Source organism: Pseudophryne corroboree, chromosome 8 (genome assembly GCF_028390025.1).
Source record: "Pseudophryne corroboree isolate aPseCor3 chromosome 8, aPseCor3.hap2, whole genome shotgun sequence".
In the NCBI taxonomy this organism is placed as follows: domain Eukaryota; kingdom Metazoa; phylum Chordata; class Amphibia; order Anura; family Myobatrachidae; genus Pseudophryne; species Pseudophryne corroboree.
In genome coordinates this window covers 417,071,366-417,091,694 of record NC_086451.1, presented here as the reverse complement: position 1 = coordinate 417,091,694, position 20,329 = coordinate 417,071,366, and the positions used below count along the sequence as shown (strand labels likewise).

The window sequence follows — 20,329 nt, the reverse complement described above, 5'->3', positions numbered from 1 at the left end:
GATGACTTCATCAGGAATGCCTTTTTCCTTCAGGATCCGGCGTTCAACCGCCATGCCGTCAAACGCAGCCGCGGTAAGTCTTGGAACAGACAGGGTCCCTGCTGGAGCAGGTCCTTTCTTAGAGGTAGAGGCCACGGGTCCTCTGTGAGCATCTCTTGAAGTTCCGGGTACCAAGTCCTTCTTGGCCAATCCGGAGCCACGAGTATAGTCCTTACTCCTCTCCTTCTTATGATCATCAGCACCTTGGGTATGAGAGGCAGAGGAGGGAACACATACACTGACTGGTACACCCATGGTGTTACCAGAGCGTCCACAGCTATTGCCTGAGGGTCCCTTGACCTGACGCAATACCTGTCTAGTTTTTTGTTGAGGCGGGACGCCATCATGTCCACCTTTGGTTTTTCCCAACGGTTCACAATCATGTGGAAGACTTCTGGGTGAAGTCCCCACTCCCCCGGGTGGAGGTCGTGTCTGCTGAGGAAGTCTGCTTCCCAGTTGTCCACTCCCGGAATGAACACTGCTGACAGTGCTATCACATGATTTTCTGCCCAGCGAAGAATCCTTGCAACTTCTGTCATTGCCCTCCTGCTTCTTGTGCCGCCCTGTCTGTTTACGTGGGCGACTGCCGTGATGTTGTCCGACTGGATCAGCACCGGCTGACCTTGAAGCAGGGGTCTCGCTAGGCTCAGAGCATTGTAGATGGCTCTTAGCTCCAGGATATTTATGTGAAGTGATGTCTCCAGGCTTGACCACAAGCCCTGGAAATTTTTTCCCTGTGTGACTGCTCCCCAGCCTCTCAGGCTGGCATCCGTGGTCACCAGGACCCAGTCCTGAATGCCGAATCTGCGGCCCTCTAGAAGATGAGCACTCTGCAACCACCACAGGAGAGACACTCTTGTCCTTGGAGACAAGATTATCCGCTGATGCATCTGAAGATGCGACCCGGACCATTTGTCTAGCAGATCCCACTGGAAGGTTCTTGCGTGGAATCTGCCGAATGGGATTGCTTCGTAAGAAGCCACCATTTTCCCCAGAACCCTTGTGCATTGATGCACCGAGACTTGGCCTGGTTTTAGGAGCTTTCTGACTAGTTCGGATAAGTCCCTGGCTTTCTTCTCCGGGAGAAACACCTTTTTCTGGACTGTGTCCAGGATCATCCCTAGGAATAGAAGTCGTGTCGTCGGGATCAGCTGCGATTTTGGAATATTGAGAATCCAACCGTGCTGGCGCAGCACTATCTGAGATAGTGCTACCCCGACTTCCAACTGTTCCCTGGATCTTGCCCTTAACAGGAGATCGTCCAAGTAAGGGATAACTAAAACTCCCTTCCTTCGCAGGAGTATCATCATTTCGGCCATTACCTTGGTAAAGACCCGGGGTGCCGTGGACAATCCAAACGGCAGCGTCTGAAACTGATAGTGACAGTTCTGTACCACAAACCTGAGGTACCCTTGGTGAGAAGGGTAAATTGGGACGTGTAGGTAAGCATCTTTGATGTCCAGAGACACCATATAGTCCCCTTCTTCCAGGTTTGCAATAACTGCTCTGAGTGACTCCATCTTGAATTTGAACCTTTGTATGTAAGTGTTCAAGGATTTTAGGTTTAAAATTGGTCTCACCGAGCCGTCCGGCTTCGGTACCACAAATAGTGTGGAATAGTACCCCTTTCCCTGTTGTAGGAGGGGTACCTTGATTATCACCTGCTGGGAATACAGCTTGTGAATGGCTTCCAATACTGCCTCCCTGTCTGAGGGAGACGTCGGTAAAGCAAACTTTAGAAAACGGCGAGGGGGAGACGTCTCGAATTCCAATTTGTACCCCTGAGATACCACCTGAAGGATCCAGGGGTCCACTTGCGAGTGGGCCCACTGCGCACTGAACTTCTGGAGACGGGCCCCCACCGTGCCTGAGTCCGCTTGTAAAGCCCCAGCGTCATGCTGAGGACTTTGCGGAGGCGGGAGAGGGCTTTTGTTCCTGGGAACTGGCTGTTTGTTGCAGCCTTTTTCCTCTCCCTCTGCCACGGGGCAGGAATGAGGCGCCTTTTGCCCGCTTGCCCTTATGGGGCCGAAAGGACTGCGCCTGATAGTATGGCGTCTTCTTAGGTTGAGAAGCTACCTGGGGTAAAAATGTGGATTTTCCAGCAGTTGCTGTGGCTACCAGGTCTGATAGACCTACCCCAAATAACTCCTCCCCCTTATAAGGCAATACTTCCATGTGCCTTTTAGAATCCGCATCACCTGACCACTGCCGCGTCCATAAACCTCTTCTTGCAGAAATGGACAGCGCGCTAACTCTTGATGCCAGTCGGCAAATATCCCTCTGTGCATCACGCATATATAGAAATGCATCCTTCAAATGCTCTACAGTCAATAATATACTGTCCCTATCAAGGGTATCAATATTTTCAGTCAGGGAATCCGACCACGCCAGGCCCGCACTGCACATCCAGGCTGAGGCTATTGCTGGTCGCAGTATAACACCCGTGTGAGAGTATATACATTTTAGGATATTCTCCAGCTTTCTATCGGCAGGTTCCTTAAGGGCGGCCGTATCAGGAGAGGGTAGTGCTACCTGTTTAGACAAGCGTGTGAGCGCTTTATCCACCCTTGGGGGTGTTTCCCAACGTGCCCTATCCTCTGGCGGGAAAGGGTACGATGCCAATAACCTTTTAGGAATTATCAGTTTCTTATCGGGGGAAACCCACGCCTCATCACACACTTCATTTAATTCCTCGGATACAGGAAAAACTACAGGCAGTTTTTTCTCACCAAACATAATACCCTTCTTAGTGGTACTTGTATTATCAGATATATGCAATACATTTTTCATTGCTTCAATCATGTAACGTGTGGCCCTAGTGGAAGTCACGTTTGTCTCCTCATCATCGACACTGGAGTCAGTATCCGTGTCTGTGTCTGCCATTTGAGGTAACGGGCGTTTTAAAGCCCCTGATGGCGTTTGAGACCCCTGGACAGGCACAAGCTGATTAGCCGGCTGTCTCATGTCGTCAACTGTCTGTCGTAAGGAGCTGACACTGTCACGCAGTTCCTTCCACAAGCTCATCCACTCAGGTGTCGACTCCCTAGGGGGTGACAACTGTATAATAGGCAATTGCTCCGCTTCCATCTCATTTTCCTCCTCAAACATGTCGACACAATCGTACCGACACACCGCACACACACAAGGAATGCTCTGATAGAGGACAGGACCCCACTAGCCCTTTGGGGAGACAGAGGGAGAGTATGCCAGCACACACCAGAGCGCTATATATATACAGGAATACCACTATCAAGTGTGTTTTTCCTTTATAGCTGCTGTTAATATAAAACTGCGCCAAATTAGTGCCCCCCCTCTCTTTTTTACCCTTTTCTGTAGTGCAGGACTGCAGGGGAGAGTCAGGGAGACGTCCTTCCAGCGGAGCTGAGATGGAAAATGGCGCCCGTGTGCTGAGGAGATAGGCTCCGCCCCCTTCTCGGCGGCCTTTTCTCCCGCTTTTTTGGTAATTCTGGCAGGGGTTAAAATACACCCATATAGCCCTGGGGGTTATATGTGGTGTATTTATGCCAGCCAAGGTGTTTTACATTGCTGCTCAGGGCGCCCCCCCCTAGCGCCCTGCACCCTCAGTGACCGGAGTGTGAAGTGTGCCTGAGTAACAATGGCGCACAGCTGCAGTGCTGTGCGCTACCTTGTTGAAGACTGATGTCTTCTGCCGCCGATTTTTCCGGACCTTTTCTTGCTTCTGGCTCTGTAAGGGGGCCGGCGGCGCGGCTCCGGGACCGAGCTCCGAGGCTGGGCCTGTGTTCGGTCCCTCTGGAGCTAATGGTGTCCAGTAGCCTAAGAAGCCCAATCCACTCTGCACGCAGGTGAGTTCGCTTCTTCTCCCCTTAGTCCCTCGATGCAGTGAGCCTGTTGCCAGCAGGTCTCACTGAAAATAAAAAACCTAAACTTAAACTTTTCACTAAGAAGCTCAGGAGAGCCCCTAGTGTGCACCCTTCTCGGCCGGGCACAAAAATCTAACTGAGGCTTGGAGGAGGGTCATAGGGGGAGGAGCCAGTGCACACCAGGTAGTCCTAAAGCTTTTACTTTTGTGCCCAGTCTCCTGCGGAGCCGCTATTCCCCATGGTCCATACGGAGTTCCCAGCATCCACTAGGACGTCAGAGAAAATAAGATTTTACTTACCGATAAATCTATTTCTCATAGTCCGTAGTGGATGCTGGGGACTCCGTCAGGACCATGGGGAATAGCGGCTCCGCAGGAGACAGGGCACAAAAGCAAGCTTTTAGGATCACATGGTGTGTACTGGCTCCTCCCCCTATGACCCTCCTCCAAGCCTCAGTTAGGTACTGTGCCCGGACGAGCGTACACAATAAGGAAGGATCTTGAATCCCGGGTAAGACTCATACCAGCCACACCAATCACACCGTACAACTTGTGATTTGAACCCAATTAACAGTATGATAACAATGAAGTAGCCTCTAAAAAAGATGGCTCACAACAATAATAACCCGATTTTTTTTTTTTTTTTTTTTTTTGTAACAATAACTATGTACAAGTAATGCAGACAATCCGCACTTGGGATGGGCGCCCAGCATCCACTACGGACTATGAGAAATAGATTTATCGGTAAGTAAAATCTTATTTTCTCTAACGTCCTAGTGGATGCTGGGGACTCCGTCAGGACCATGGGGATTATACCAAAGCTCCCAAACGGGCGGGAGAGTGCGGATGACTCTGCAGCACCGAATGAGAGAACTCCAGGTCCTCCTCAGCCAGGGTATCAAATTTGTAGAATTTAGCAAACGTGTTTTCCCCTGACCAAGTAGCTGCTCGGAAAAGTTGTAAAGCCGAGACCCCTCGGGCAGCCGCCCAAGATGAGCCCACCTTCCTTGTGGAATGGGCATTTACAGATTTTGGCTGTGGCAGGCCTGCCACAGAATGTGCAAGCTGAATTGTACTACAAATTCAACGAGCAATAGTCTGCTTAGAAGCAGGAGCACCCAGCTTTTTGGGTGCCTACAATATAAACAGCAAGTCAGACTTTCTGACTCCAGCCGTCCTGGAATTATATATATATATATATATATATATATATATTTTCAGGGCCCTGACAACGTCTAGCAACTTGGAGTCCTCCAAGTCCCTAGTAGCCGCAGGCACCACAATAGGTTGTTTCAGGTGAAACGCTGACACCACCTTAGGAAGAAACTGGGGACGAGTCCGCAGTTCTGCCCTGTCCGAATGGAAAATCAAATATGGGCTTTTGTAAGACAAAGCCGCCAATTTTGACAATCGCCTGGCCGAGGCCAGGGCCAACAGCATGGTCACTATCCATGTGAGATATTTCAAATCCACAGATTTGAGTGGTTCAAACCAATATGATTTGAGGAATCCCAACACTACGTTGAGATCCCACGGTGCCACTGGAGGCACACAAGGGCTGTATATGCAATACTCCCTTGACAAACGTCTGGACTTCAGGAACTGAAGCCAATTCTTTCTGGAAGAAAATCTATAGGGCCGAAACTTGAACCTTAATGGACCCCAATTTGAGGCTCATAGACACTCCTGTTTGCAGGAAGTGCAGAAATCGACCTAGTTGAAATTTTTTCGTGGGGCCTTCCTGGCCTCACCCACGCAACATATTTTTACCACATGTGGTGATAACGTTGTGCGGTCACCTCCTTCCTGGCTTTGACCAGGGTAGGTATGACCTCTTCCGGAATGCCTTTTCCCTTAGGATCCGGCGTTCAAACCGCCATGCCGTCAAACGCAGTCGCGGTAAGTCTTGGAACAGACAAGGTCCCTGCTGGAGCAGGTCCTTTCTTAAAGGCCGATGCCACGGTTCCTCTTGGAACAGACATGGTACTTGCTGAAAGCAAATCCCTTCTTAGCTCCCGAGGCCATTAGTCCTCTGTGAGCATCTCTTGAAGTTCCGGTTACCAAGTCCCTCTTGGCCAATCCGGAGCCACGAGTATAGTTCTTACTCCTCTATGTCTTATAATTCTCAATACCTTGGTTATGAGAAGCAGAGGAGGGAACACATACACCGACTGTTACACCCACGGTGTTACCAGGACGTCCACAGCTATCGCCTGAAGGTCTCGTGACCTGGCGCAATACCTGTCCCATTTTTTGTTCGGGCGGGACGCCATCATGTCCACCTTTGGTCTTTCCCAACGGTTCACAATCATGCGGAAAACTTCCCGATGAAGTTCCCACTCTCCCGGGTGGAGGTCGTGCCTGCTGAGGAAGTCTGCTTCCCAGTCGTCCACTCCCGGAATGAACACTGCTGACAGTGCTATCACATGATTTTCCGCCTAGCGAAAAATCCTTGCAGTTTTGCCACTGCCCTCCTGCTTCTTGTGCCGCCCTTTCTGTTTACGTGGGCGACTGCCGTGATGTTATCCCACTGGATCAATACCGGCTGACCTTGAAGCAGAGGTCTTGCTAAGCTTAGAGCATTATAAATTTGTTCTTAGCTCCAGTATATTTATGTGGAGAGAATTCTCCAGACTTGATCACACTCCTTGTGTGACTGCTCCCCAGCCTCTCAGGCTGGCCTCCGTGGTCACGAGCATCCAATCCTGAATGCCGAATCTGCGGCCCTCTAGAAGATGAGCACTCTGTAATCACCACAGGAGAGACACCCTTGTCCTTGGATATAGGGTTATCCGCTGATGCATCTGAAGATGCGATCCGGACCATTTGTCCAGCAGATCCCACTGAAGAGTTCTTGCGTGAAATCTGCCGAATGGAAGCGCTTCGTAATAAGCCACCATTTTTACCAGGACTCTTGTGCAATGATGCACTGACACTTTTCCTGGTTTTAGGAGGATCCCGATTAGCTCGGATAACTCCCTGGCTTTCTCCTCTGGGAGAAACACCTTTTCCTGGACTGTGTCCAGAATCATCCCTAGGACCAGCAGACGTGTCGTCGGAACAACTGCGGTTTTGGAATATTTAGAATCCACCCGTGCTGTCGTAGAACTACTTGAGATAGTGCTACTCTGACCTCCAACTGTTCTCTGGACCTTGTTCTTATCAGGAGGTCGTCCATTTTCTTTGAAGACGAATCCTCCTTTCGGTCATTACCTTGGTAAGGACCCGGGGTGCCTTGGACAATCCAACGGCATCGTCTTGAAACTGATAGTGACAGTTCTGTACCACGAACCTGAGGTACCCTTGGTGAGAAAAGGCAAATTTTGGGACATGGAGGTAAGCATCCCTGATGTCCCGGGACACCATATAGTCCCCTTGTTCTTTGCTATCACTGCTCTGAGTGACTCCATCTGGATTTGAACCCTTGTAAGTGTTCAAATTTTTCAGATTTAGAATAGGTCTCACCTAGCCTTCAGTACCACCATATAGTGTGGAGTAATACCCCTTTCCTTGTTGTCGGAGGGGTAATTTTATTATCACCTGCTGGGAATACAGCTTGTGAATTGTTTTCAATACTGCCTCCCTGTCGGAGGGAGACATTGGTACAGCAGACTACAGGAACCTGCGAGGGGGGAAACCTCTCGACATTCCAATCTGTACCCCTTGGATACTACTTGTAGGATCCAGGGGTCCTGTACGGTCCCAGCGTCATGCTGAGAACTTGGTAGAAGCGGTGGAGGGCTTCTGTTCCTGGGAATGGGCTGCCTGCTGCAGTCTTCTTCCCTTTCCTCTATCCCTGGGCAGATATGACTCTTATAGGGACGAAAGGACTGAGGCTGAAAAGACGGTGTCTTTTTCTGCAGAGATGTGACTTAGGGTAAAAAACTGTGGATTTTCCAGCAGTTGCCCTGGCCACCAGGTCCCATGGACCGACCCCAAATAACTCCTCCCCTTTATACGGCAATACATCTTTGTGCCGTTTGGAATCTGCATCACCTGACCACTGTCGTGTCCATAAACATCTTCTTGCAGATATGGACATCGCATTTACTCTTGATGCCAGAGTGCAAATATCCCTCTGCGCATCTCGCATATATAGAAATGCATCCTTTAAATGCTCTATAGTCAATAAAATACTGTCCCTGTCAAAGGTATCAATATTTTTAGTCAGGGAATCCGACCAAGCCACCTCAGCTCTGCACATCCAGGCTGAGGCGATCGCTGGTCGCAGTATAACACCAGCATGTGTGTGTATACTTTTTAGGATATTTTTCAGCCTCCTATCAGCTGGCTCCTTAAGTACGGCCCTATCCGTAGATGGTACCGCCACTTGTTCTGATAAGCGTGTGAGCGCCTTATCCACCCTGAGGGGTGTTTCCCACCGCACCTTAACTTCTGGCGGGAAAGGGTATACCGCCAATAATTTTCTAACGGGGGAAACCCACGCATCATCACACACTTCATTTAATTTATCTGATTCAGGAAAAACTACAGGTAGTTTTTTCACCTCACACATAATACCCTTTTTTGTGGTACTTGGAGTATCAGAAATATGTAACACCTCCTTCATTGCCCTTAACGTGTGGCCCTAAAAGAAAATACGTTTGTTTCTTCACCGTCGACACTGAAATCAGTGTCCGTGTCTGGGTCTGTGTCGACCGACTGAGGTAAATGGGCATTTTACAGCCCCTGACGGTGTTTGAGACGCCTGGACAGATACTAATTTGTTCGCCGGCCCTCTCATGTCGTCAACCGGCTTGCAGCGTGTTGACATTGTCACGTAATTTCCATAAATAAGCCATCCATTCCGGTGTCGACTCCCTAGAGAGTGACATCACCATTACAGGCAATTTGCTCCGCCTCCTCACCAATATTTTCCTCATACATGTCGACACACACGTACCGACATACAGCACACACATAGGGAATGCTCTGATAGAGGACAGGACCCACTAGCCCTTTGGGGAGACAGAGGGAGAGTTTGCCAGCACACACCAAAACGCTATAATTATCCAGGGACAACCTTTATATAAGTGTTCCTCCCTTATAGCATTTTAATATATATACATATCGCCAAATCAGTGCCCCCCCTCTCTGTTTTAACCCTGTTTCTGTAGTGCAGTGCAGGGGAGAGCATGGGAGCCTTCCCACCAGCCTTTCTGTGAGGGAAAATGGCGCTGTGTGCGGAGGAGAATAGGCCCCGCCCCCTTTTCGGCGGGCTTCTTCTCCGGAGTTTTAGATATCTGGCAGGGGTTAAATACATCCATATAGCCTCAAGGGTTATATGTGATGTATTTTTCGCCATACAGGTATTATACATTGCTGCCCAGGGCGCCCCCCCCAGCGCCCTGCACCCTCCGTGACCGCTGTGTGAAGTGTGCTGACAGCAATGGCGCACAGCTGCAGTGCTGTGCGCTACCTGATGAAGACTGAGAGTCTTCTGCCGCCTGGTTCCGGACCTCTTCATCTTCAGCGTCTGCAAGTGGGGTCGGCGGCGCGGCTCCGGGACGAACCCCAGGGCGAGCCCTGTGTTCCGACTCCCTCTGGAGCTATGTCCAGTAGCCTGAGAATCCAATCCATCCTGCACGCAGGTGAGTTGAAAATCTCTCCCCTAAGTCCCTCGATGCAGTGAGCCTGTTGCCAGCAGGACTCACTGAAAATAAAGAACCTAAAAACTTTTTCTAAGTAACTCTTTAAGAGAGCCACCTAGATTGCACCCTTCTCGGCCGGGCACAAAAACCTAACTGAGGCTTGGAGGAGGGTCATAGGGGGAGGAGCCAGTACACACCATGTGATCCTAAAAGCTTGCTTTTGTGCCCTGTCTCCTGCGGAGCCGCTATTCCCCATGGTCCTGACGGAGTCCCCAGCATCCACTAGGACGTTAGAGAAATTGAGGATTTCCACCCAAAAATTGCTAGGGATGGGATTTTTAAATGCTGTTATTTTAGCCTTTTCCCCATTGGATCACCGATCATCAATGTCCACCAACCAGGTCTGTGATTGGTAGATCAGATTGGCAGAACGGGGTAATCTGGTCACAGATTTACAGCACATGTAAATATAATAAATGTTGTAACCGATCCTATTATAAACCCTTCAAACTACCTCAGACCTTGAGTTCTACAACTGTGACAATGCTTACATAATGGTAAGCAGATTTAGATTAGCAGCCAGCAACCTCATAACGTACTGTAACAATGGTACGGTAAGCCTATTATTTCATAACACATGCATTATCTGCCATGATGTGCTATATCCATGGCTAGCTCACCCAGCCCTAGTAGCAGGCAAACACTCTGCGGTCACGTGCTTAGCTCAGTGGTGCAGATAAACCGCACACGGTAAGTAAATCAGCACTATCATGCAGTGGAGCGGCTGGCAGTGAACCATTATACAGGTTGAGTATCCCATATCCAAATATTCCGAAATACGGAATATTCCGAAATACAGACTTTTTTTTTTAGTGAGAGTGAGATAGTGAAACCTTTGTTTTTTGATGATTCAATGTACACAAACTTTGTTTAATACACAAAGTTATTAAAAATATTGTATTAAATGACCTTCAGGCTGTGTGTATAAGGTGTATATGAAACATAAATGAATTGCGTGAATGTACACACACTTTGTTTAATGCACAAAGTTACAAAAAATATTGGATAAAATGACCTGCAGGCTGTGTGTATAAGGTGTATATGAAACATAAATGCATTCTGTGCTTAGACTTGGGTCCCATCACCATGATATCTCATTATATGCAATTATTCCAAAATACGGAACAATCCCATATCCAAAATACCTCTGGTCCCAAGCATTTTGGATAAGGGATACTCAACCTGTATTACCATGGATCTAACAACAGGAAAAAAACTGGGCTGTCTGATTCCTGAAAGATAATTCCAATTAACAGTAAGTAGATGATAAATAATAAAAATAATTAAAACAGCAAAGGGGGGGGGGTAATATCACTGCAATATTAAAGCACGGCCATACCTACACAGCCTTCCTATACTTTGTCACGTGATGTCATAGTCTGCACATCTAGATTTGTGTCATCATGCAGATCACGTTGCTCAAGTCTAGATGAGTTACAATACGTGTTACATTGAACACGTCTAGCTGTATGTCACTGTATCCATGTCTATTAGTCACATGCCGAGTGCATTGGTTCTAGGTGCAGCTACTATAAGCCACCAGCGTATGGCGGAAAGCTGCAGATGTTCTCCTACAAGGTAAGTGAGATGTGCGGCTTGGCAAACTGATGGGGGCTGATAGCTGCTGCTAGACTCCATTCACCCAGGATATGCTACAAACCAGCTTCACCATTATTATCCTTTTTTTATATGGTGCCACAAGGGTTATGCAGGACCATACCAAGCTCATAAGTAGAAACAGTGCAAACACAACAAGAAGATTAAGATGCAGAAGCCTTACAGTACAAAACATTGCGGAACACAGGATACAAGCTATATAACCAGTGCTGCACATGCAGCCACAACACCCACAGAAGCAGCCCTGGCTGTTGAACCCAAAGGTTTGGAGCCATTAAAGGCAATAGGGAGGAGTTAGTGGTATAAGTCAGGGATGGAATAGCACATGAGGGAAAAGGGCCCTGCTCATGAGAGCTTACAGTCTGAAGGGGAGGGGCAGACAGACAAGGTAGAGACAGTGAGTGAGGGGGATAGAGCGGTAGGGTAGGATGAAAGCCAGAATGATTTAATAAAGAGTAGGGTTTTTGATTATACTGTTCCTGATGAGAATTGCTTCCTGAAAAATTGCTTGTTAACAGCATCAATTAACGTGGAGCGCTACCTACAAGCACCTGGTTTCTTTGACTGGTATTTGTGCAGCACCACAGTGCACCCAGATTTAGCTTCTAGACCAAGAGCATTGTAGTGAGCTTCCCTTTTACAAAGACCCATTGTGCCTATGCCCATATATGTGTGTATGCCCTGTACATTTCTGCAAATGCAACTAGTGCGCTTCACATCTAGAGCCGCTTACTTATCCCTTCCTATCCTATCATGCAGAACTCATTTCTGGGATTTGGTTATCGGACAAACGCACAAGGAGTTACTTTTATTTATATTTTTCTCATTAAGCGAAGTGTTTTTATAGAAAAAAATCTTTCTTTTAGTATATCATTCAAAAATATCTTTATTATAGGTATTTTTTATATTTATAAACTCCGATAGTTGGAGCCTTAGTCAGTGGTGGCAGCAATAGGACATGATGATGGTATAGAGCCAGCTCCGGTCAGTAAATGTACTGCAGACAGTCATCTCTTTACCACCCCTTCATAACCAAACCAGTTCTTACATTTGTTCTCCAAGTTACATTCACCAGGAATATAGGTATTAAAGTATTTATTCCACAACTTGCGACACTTCTACACATAACTAATATATTCTAGAACAGATTACAGTGATTTTAAAATAATGGTTTTATTTATTACTGTAGTAATTATTTTACACTTCCCCAGCGGCTGCTATTGTCTGCAGCCACTGGAGGAGGGGGTCCTGTCGTTCTGACCGATCAGCAGTGATCAGCAGCACGGCAATCATTGGGGGAGACTGCAGGGAGGCAGAGGGACCTTCCAGTCCCTCTGACAGCAGCAGCAGAGGGAAGTTTCTCTTCCCTGCCGCTGTTAACACTCTCTATCTGACTGGCCGCATCCTGTGCAGGCATGATTGTATTTGATGCGACCATGCCAGGCAAGTGGTTAAATGTACTGCATGTGCACAGAGGGGTCCAACTACAGCAATACGTAACACATTCATCTAAACTACATCAGAGAACCGATACCTGGGTGGATCAGTACCTCTGGAACTGTGATTTTACACATATTAAAATCATGTATTAAATCTTTTGCAGGAATCACTGCTTCCACAGGGGGGGTGCTGTGGCAGAGATGATCTGAAAATTGCTAGGCCCAGCTCATCTCCTTTATACATGAAGCTGCTGTGATGATATCACTAGCGTTTCCTGTACTATCAGTTGCATCACCACATACAGATATAGCCTTATAATTACATATAAGCCGGTAACCCAAAAGATATTGTGTAGAATTTGGTGAGCCAATGGAAGGTGATGCAGATTCTAGGTCATTGGCAAGGCTTCCCCAGAGTACTCAGATGGGGTGTAGTACGAGTGGCCGGCCGTCAGGATCCCGGCGCCGGGATCCCGACCACCAGCATGCCGGCAGCTGGGCGAGAGCAAATAAGCCCCTTGCGGGCTCGCTGCGCTCGTCACACTGTGGGCACAGTGGCGCACGCTATTTATTCTCCCTCCAGGGGGGTTGTGGACCCCCAAGAGGGAGAATAGTTGTCGGTATGCCAGGTGTCAGGATTCCGGTGCCGGAATACTGAGCGCCGGAATCCCAACAGCCGGCATACTAAACACCACCCCTCAGATGCTTTATAGGTGTCATTACCAATGGTGTATCCTGATGGACAATGCAAGCTCCCCTTTACTAAAACTGCTGTACGTTAGAATAAGAAGTTATACCCAGAAAGAGCTCAACCACTTTGGGAAACCGCTTCCTATTAGCAGCATTATAAAGGAAATCTTTCCCCACCTGAACTTGTGGCTTTCTCACATACATAGAGATGGCTATACGGACACTACCAGCATCAGGTGACATGAATAACCTCTCACCTTCTGCACGTTTTTCAGCTTCGGTGGCATATTGTCCCTAATCATCTTCATGGCCTTTAGTGGAGGCTCATTAAAATATGGAGGCTCTCCATCCACCATCTCTATTACCATGATACCCAGAGACCAGATGTCCACCTGAAAAGGACAAATAACAATAAAGCCAGGTGCTAGTCAGTTCAACCCCTAACCACCAAGTCAAGAGCTAGGCCTTACCTCCGGCCCATAAGGTAACCTTGAGATGAGCTCTGGTGCCATCCAGTAAGGAGTTCCCACCAAGGATTTCCTACGAGGAACCTCTTTATTGACTTGGGCACAGAAGCCAAAGTCAGAGAGCTTCACCTGCAGACAGAAGATATCGGTTACAGACACAATACTGCAAAGCAGAGAAATCCATTACCCAACACACTCATACATCTAGCTCCCAAAGTCCGGTGCCCCACTAGGTAATAGCACACAACAAACACGGTCATCTTCTTACCCGTCCATCATGTGTCAGCAGGATAGAATCACTCTTAATATCCCGGTGAATTACTCCTTGGGCATGAAGCACAGACAGAGCCTTCAGTACAGACACACAGACCGCAGCAATCTGCTCCTCGTTCATTCTGAAAGCAAACAGTAAGATGTCATCACCGATGTGGAGCCGCTCAGAGGCACTGAGACAATCCTAATCAAACAGTTTATGGTTCCAGAGCACATGTTAGAAAAAGAAGCCACCAGGCATTGAGGGATAATATTGGTAAAGGGAAAAGCAGTGATCTCAGGAAAGGAGAGAGAAAACAAGACAAACAGTTTCCCTGTGCCCAGAAGCAGGGGATACATTATGGTACAGAGCTCTGCTGGCAGGGGTATAGAAGCAGCTACTGTATGTAACAGACTTACCTGGTGTGTGTGACAATGTCTGTAAGGGCTCCGCCTTCCAGGAACTCCATTACAACCCACAGCTCATCCCCCACCAGGTAACTGTTGTACATCTCCACTACGTTCTCGTGCTGGTAATCCCGCATTATCACCACCTATAAAGCAAATTGTACATACAAATAATACTTCCATGCTGCCAACTACAAAACCATTTCAATGGGATACAATGACTGAAACAGAGAACAACGCTTTGAAGAGACAGGAAAATAATATTTTATAGATAGATATATCTTTGTAGCTCTATACTATAGAAATGATCAGTCCATATGCTACACTGATTTATCACATGTAGGAGGATATGCCTCTCCTTTATTTGTTTTGATGTTGGACCCATAAGTAGACTTCCATCACCAATTTATGGCTACATGCAGCTTGAGACTACAAGAGAAAATAGGATTTTAATACCTACCGGTAAATCCTTTTCTCTTAGTCCTTAGAGGATGCTGGGGACTCCAAAAGGACCATGGGGTATAGATGGGATCCGCAGGAGACATGGGCACTTTAAGACTTTAAATGGGTGTGAACTGGCTCCTCCCTCTATGCCCCTCCTCCAGACCTCTGCTATAGGAACTGTGCCCAGGGAGACGGACATTTCGAGGAAAATGATTTTTGTTAACCAAGGGTGAGATACATACCAGCTCACACCACAACACACCGTACACAGTGTCGGACTGGGGCATGAAGGGCCCACCAAGGAAATCCAATCATATGGGCCCACTAAGGGGCGTTGCCATATGCTGGAAGGGGTGTGGCCACCTGACCAGAGAGGAGTGGCCAGACGTTATAAGAGCTACCCAGCATAGTATATAAAGAAAAAAAAATGGTATAATATTTATAATAAGAATTTACTTACCGATAATTCTATTTCTCATAGTCCGTAGTGGATGCTGGGAACTCCGTAAGGACCATGGGGAATAGCGGCTCCGCAGGAGACTGGGCACAAAAAGCTTTAGACTAGCTGGTGTGCACTGGCTCCTCCCCCTATGACCCTCCTCCAAGCCTCAGTTAAGATACTGTGCCCGAACGAGCGTACATAATAAGGAAGGATCTTGAATCCCGGGTAAGACTCATACCAGCCACACCAATCACACCGTACAACTCGTGATCTGAACCCAGTTAACAGTATGATAACCGTAGGAGCCTCTGAAAAGATGGCTTCCAACAAAAAACAACCGGATTTGTTTGTAACAATAACTATATACAAGTATTGAAGACAATCCGCACTTGGGATGGGCGCCCAGCATCCACTACGGACTATGAGAAATAGAATTATCGGTAAGTAAATTCTTATTTTCTCTGACGTCCTAGTGGATGCTGGGAACTCCGTAAGGACCATGGGGATTATACCAAAGCTCCCAAACGGGCGGGAGAGTGCGGATGACTCTGCAGCACCGAATGAGAGAACTCCAGGTCCTCCTCAGCCAGGGTATCAAATTTGTAGAATTTAGCAAACGTGTTTGCCCCTGACCAAGTAGCTGCTCGGCAAAGTTGTAAAGCCGAGACCCCTCGGGCAGCCGCCCAAGATGAGCCCACCTTCCTTGTGGAATGGGCTTTTACAGATTTTGGCTGTGGCAGGCCTGCCACAGAATGTGCAAGTTGAATTGTACTACAAATCCAACGAGCAATCGTCTGCTTAGAAGCAGGAGCACCCAGCTTGTTGGGTGCATACAGTATAAACAGCGAGTCAGATTTTCTGACTCCAGCCGTCCTGGAAACATATATTTTCAGGGCCCTGACTACGTCCAGCAACTTGGAGTCCTCCAAGTCCCTAGTAGCCACAGGTACCACAATAGGTTGATTCATGTGAAACGCTGAAACCACCTTAGGGAGAAATTGAGGACGAGTCCTCAATTCCGCCCTATCCGAATGAAATATCAGGTAAGGGCTTTTATAGGATAAAGCCGCCAATTCTGATACGCGCCTGGCTGAAGCCAGGGCCAACAGCATTACCACTTTCCATGTGAGATATTTCAAATCCACTGTGGCAAGTGGTTCAAACCAATGTGATTTTAGGAACCCTAAAACTACATTGAGATCCCAAGGTGCCACTGGAGGCACAAAAGGAGGCTGTATATGCAGTACCCCTTTGACAAACGTCTGAACTTCAGGCACTGAAGCCAGTTCTTTCTGGAAGAAGATCGACAGGGCCGAAATTTGAACCTTAATGGATCCTAATTTTAGGCCCATAGACAATCCTGCTTGCAGGAAATGTAGGAAACGACCCAGTTGAAATTCCTCCGTAGGGGCCTTCTTGGCCTCACACCACGCAACATATTTTCGCCAAATGCGATGATAATGTTTTGCAGTTACATCCTTCCTGGCCTTGATCAGGGTAGGGATGACTTCATCTGGAATGCCTTTTTCCTTCAGGATCCGGCGTTCAACCGCCATGCCGTCAAACGCAGCCGCGGTAAGTCTTGGAACAGACAAGGTCCCTGCTGGAGCAGGTCCTTCCTTAGAGGTAAAGGCCACGGGTCCTCCGTGAGCATCTCTTGCAGCTCCGGGTACCAAGTTCTTCTTGGCCAATCCGGAGCCACGAGTATCGTTCTTACTCCTCTCCTTCTTATGATTCTCAGTACTTTTGGTATGAGAGGAAGAGGAGGGAACACATATACCGACTGGAACACCCACGGAGTTACCAGAGCGTCCACCGCTATTGCCTGAGGGTCCCTTGACCTGGCGCAATATCTGTCCAGTTTCTTGTTGAGACGGGACGCCATCATCTCCACCTTTGGTTTTTCCCAACAGTTTACAATCACTTGGAAGACTTCTGGATGAAGTCCCCACTCCCCCGGGTGGAGGTCGTGTCTGCTGAGGAAGTCTGCTTCCCAGTTTTCCACTCCCGGAATGAACACTGCTGACAGTGCTATCACATGATTTTCCGCCCAGCTCCTTGCAGCTTCTGCCATTGCCCTCCTGCTTCTTGTGCCGCCCTGTCTGTTTACGTGGGCGACAGCCGTGATGTTGTCCGACTGGATCAATACCGGTTGACCCTGAAGCAGAGGCCTTGCTTGACTTAGGGCATTGTAAATGGCCCTTAGCTCTAGGATATTTATGTGAAGAGACGTTTCCATGCTTGACCACAAGCCCTGGAAATTTCTTCCCTGTGTGACTGCTCCCCAGCCTCTCAGGCTGGCATCCGTGGTTACCAGCATCCAATCCTGAATGCCGAATCTGCGGCCCTCTAGAAGATGAGCCTTCTGTAACCACCACAGGAGAGATACCCTTGTCCTTGGAGATAGGGTTATCCGCTGATGCATCTGAAGATGCGATCCGGACCATTTGTCCAGCAGATCCCACTGAAAAGTTCTTGCATGGAATCTTCCGAATGGAATCGCTTCGTAAGAAGCCACCATTTTTCCCAGGACTCTCGTGCACTGATACTTGTCCTGGTTTTAGGAGGTTCCTGACTAGCTCGGATAACTCCCTGGCCTTCTCCTCCGGGAGAAACACCTTTTTCTGGACTGTGTCCAGAATCATCCCTAGGAACAGTAGACGTGTTGTTGGAATCAGCTGTGATTTTGGGATATTTAGAATCCACCCGTGCTGACGTAGCACTACCTGAGATAGTGCTACTCCGACCTCTAACTGTTCCCTGGACCTTGCCCTTATCAGGAGATCGTCCAAGTAAGGGATAATTAATACGCCTTTTCTTCGAAGAAGAATCATCATTTCGGCCATTACCTTGGTAAAGACCCGTGGTGCCGTGGACAATCCAAACGGCAGCGTCTGAAACTGATAATGACAGTTTTGTATCACAAACCTGAGGTACCCTTGGTGAGAAGGGTAGATTGGGACATGGAGATAAGCATCCTTGATGTCTAGAGATACCATATAGTCCCCTTCTTCCAGGTTCGCTATCACTGCTCTGAGTGACTCCATCTTGAATTTGAACCTTTTTATGTAAGTGTTCAAAGATTTTAGATTTAAAATTGGTCTCACCGAGCCGTCCGGCTTCGGTACCACAAACAGCGTGGAATAATACCCCTTTCCCTGTTGTAGGAGGGGTACCTTGATTATCACCTGCTGGGAATACAGCTTGTGAATAGCTTCCAATACTGCCTCCCTGTCGGAGGGAGACGTTGGTAGAGCAGACTTCAGGAACCGGCGAGGGGGAGACGTCTCGAATTCCAATTTGTACCCCTGTGATACTACCTGCAGGATCCAGGGGTCCACTTGCGAGTGAGCCCACTGCGCGCTGAAATTCTTGAGACGGCCCCCCACCGTGCCCGAGTCTGCTTGCAGAGCCCCAGCGTCATGCTGAGGACTTGGCAGAAGCGGGGGAGGGCTTCTGCTCCTGGGAAGAGGCTGCATGGTGCAGTCTTTTTCCCCTTCCTCTGCCCCGGGGCAGGAACGAGCGGCCTTTTTCCCTCTTGCCCTTATAGGGACGAAAGGACTGGGTTTGAAAAGACGGTGTCTTTTTCTGCTGAGAGGTGACCTGGGGTAAAAAGGTGGATTTTCCAGCCGTTGCTGTGGCCACCAGGTCCGATAGACCGACCCCAAATAACTCCTCCCCTTTATACGGCAATACTTCCATATGTCGTTTGGAATCCGCATCACCTGACCACTGTCGCGTCCATAACGTTCTTCTGGCAGAAATGGACATCGCACTTACTCTAGATGCCAGGGTGCAAATATCCCTCTGTGCATCTCGCATATATAGTAATGCATCCTTTAAATGCTCTATAGTTAATAATATATTGTCCCTATCCAGGGTATCAATATTTTCAGTCAGGGAATCCGACCAAGCCACTCCAGCGCTGCACATCCAGGCTGAGGCGATCGCTGGTCGCAGTATAACACCGGTATGTGTGTATATACCTTTTAAGATATTTTCCAGCCTTCTATCAGCTGGTTCCTTGAGAGCGGCCGTATCAGGAGACGGTAACGCCACTTGTTTTTGTTTTGATAACCTCTGGCGGGAAAGGGTATAGTGCCAATAATTTATTAGAAATCAGCAGTTTTTTATCGGGGGAAACCCACGCTTTATCACACACCTCATTTAATTCATCTGACTCAGGAAAAACCACTGGTAGTTTTTTCACACCCCACATAATACCCTTTTTTGTGGTACTTGTAGTGTCAGAAATGTTCAATGCCTCCTTCATTGCCGTGATCATGTAACGTGTGGCCTTACTGGACATTACGTTTGTCTCGTCACCGTCGACACTGGATTCAGTATCTGTGTCAGGGTCTGTGTCGACCATCTGAGGTAACGGGCGTTTTAGCGCCCCTGACGGTGTCTGAGACGCCTGAACAGGCACTAATTGATTTGTCGGCTGTCTCATGTCGTCAACAGTTTTTTGCAAAGTGCTGACATTGTCACGTAATTCTGTAATTACTACCATCCAGTCAGGTGTCGACTCCCTAGGGGGTGACATCACTAACACAGGCAATTGCTCTGCTTCCACATCATTTTCCTCCTCATACATGTCGACACAATCGTACCGACACCCAGCACACATGCTCTGATAGAGGACAGGACCCCACTAGCCCTTTGGGGAGACAGAGGGAGAGTTTGCCAGCACACACCAGAGCGCTATATATATATATATACAGGGATAACCTTATATAAGTGTTACTCCCTGTTATAGCTGCTGTATTTATATATTAGCTGCCAATAGTGCCCCCCTCTCTGTTTTACCCTGTTTCTGTAGTGCAGGACTGCAGGGAGAATCAGGGAGCCGTCCTTCCAGCGGAGCTGTGAAAGAAAATGGCTATTGCTACACTGTGATAGCAGACAAAAGTATCCAGTGAACTATTGCATTATGAACTTGGGCTGCTAACCCCCGCCAGGTAGATGTACAGGTAAGTGCCCATATTAGTATTACGCTCTGCATTAACATATTAGGAGCAGGACCATCAGTCACCACT

The 20,329-nt window shown here is 48.0% G+C and overlaps 1 protein-coding gene across 2 annotated transcripts in view; it reads right to left on the bottom strand.

Annotated features, from left to right (window-relative positions):
- The window catches only part of PAK4 (p21 (RAC1) activated kinase 4), a 142,241-nt gene that overhangs the window by 11,794 nt on the left and 110,118 nt on the right, over positions 1–20,329 (bottom strand). For both annotated transcript variants that reach the window (XM_063937947.1, XM_063937948.1), the window contains exons 5-8: positions 14,417–14,550; positions 14,013–14,139; positions 13,748–13,873; positions 13,535–13,669 (exon numbers count right to left, since the gene is read on the bottom strand). In XM_063937947.1, coding sequence (XP_063794017.1) covers positions 13,535–13,669; positions 13,748–13,873; positions 14,013–14,139; positions 14,417–14,550 — 522 coding nt within the window. The remainder of the gene's footprint in view (positions 1–13,534; positions 13,670–13,747; positions 13,874–14,012; positions 14,140–14,416; positions 14,551–20,329) is intronic.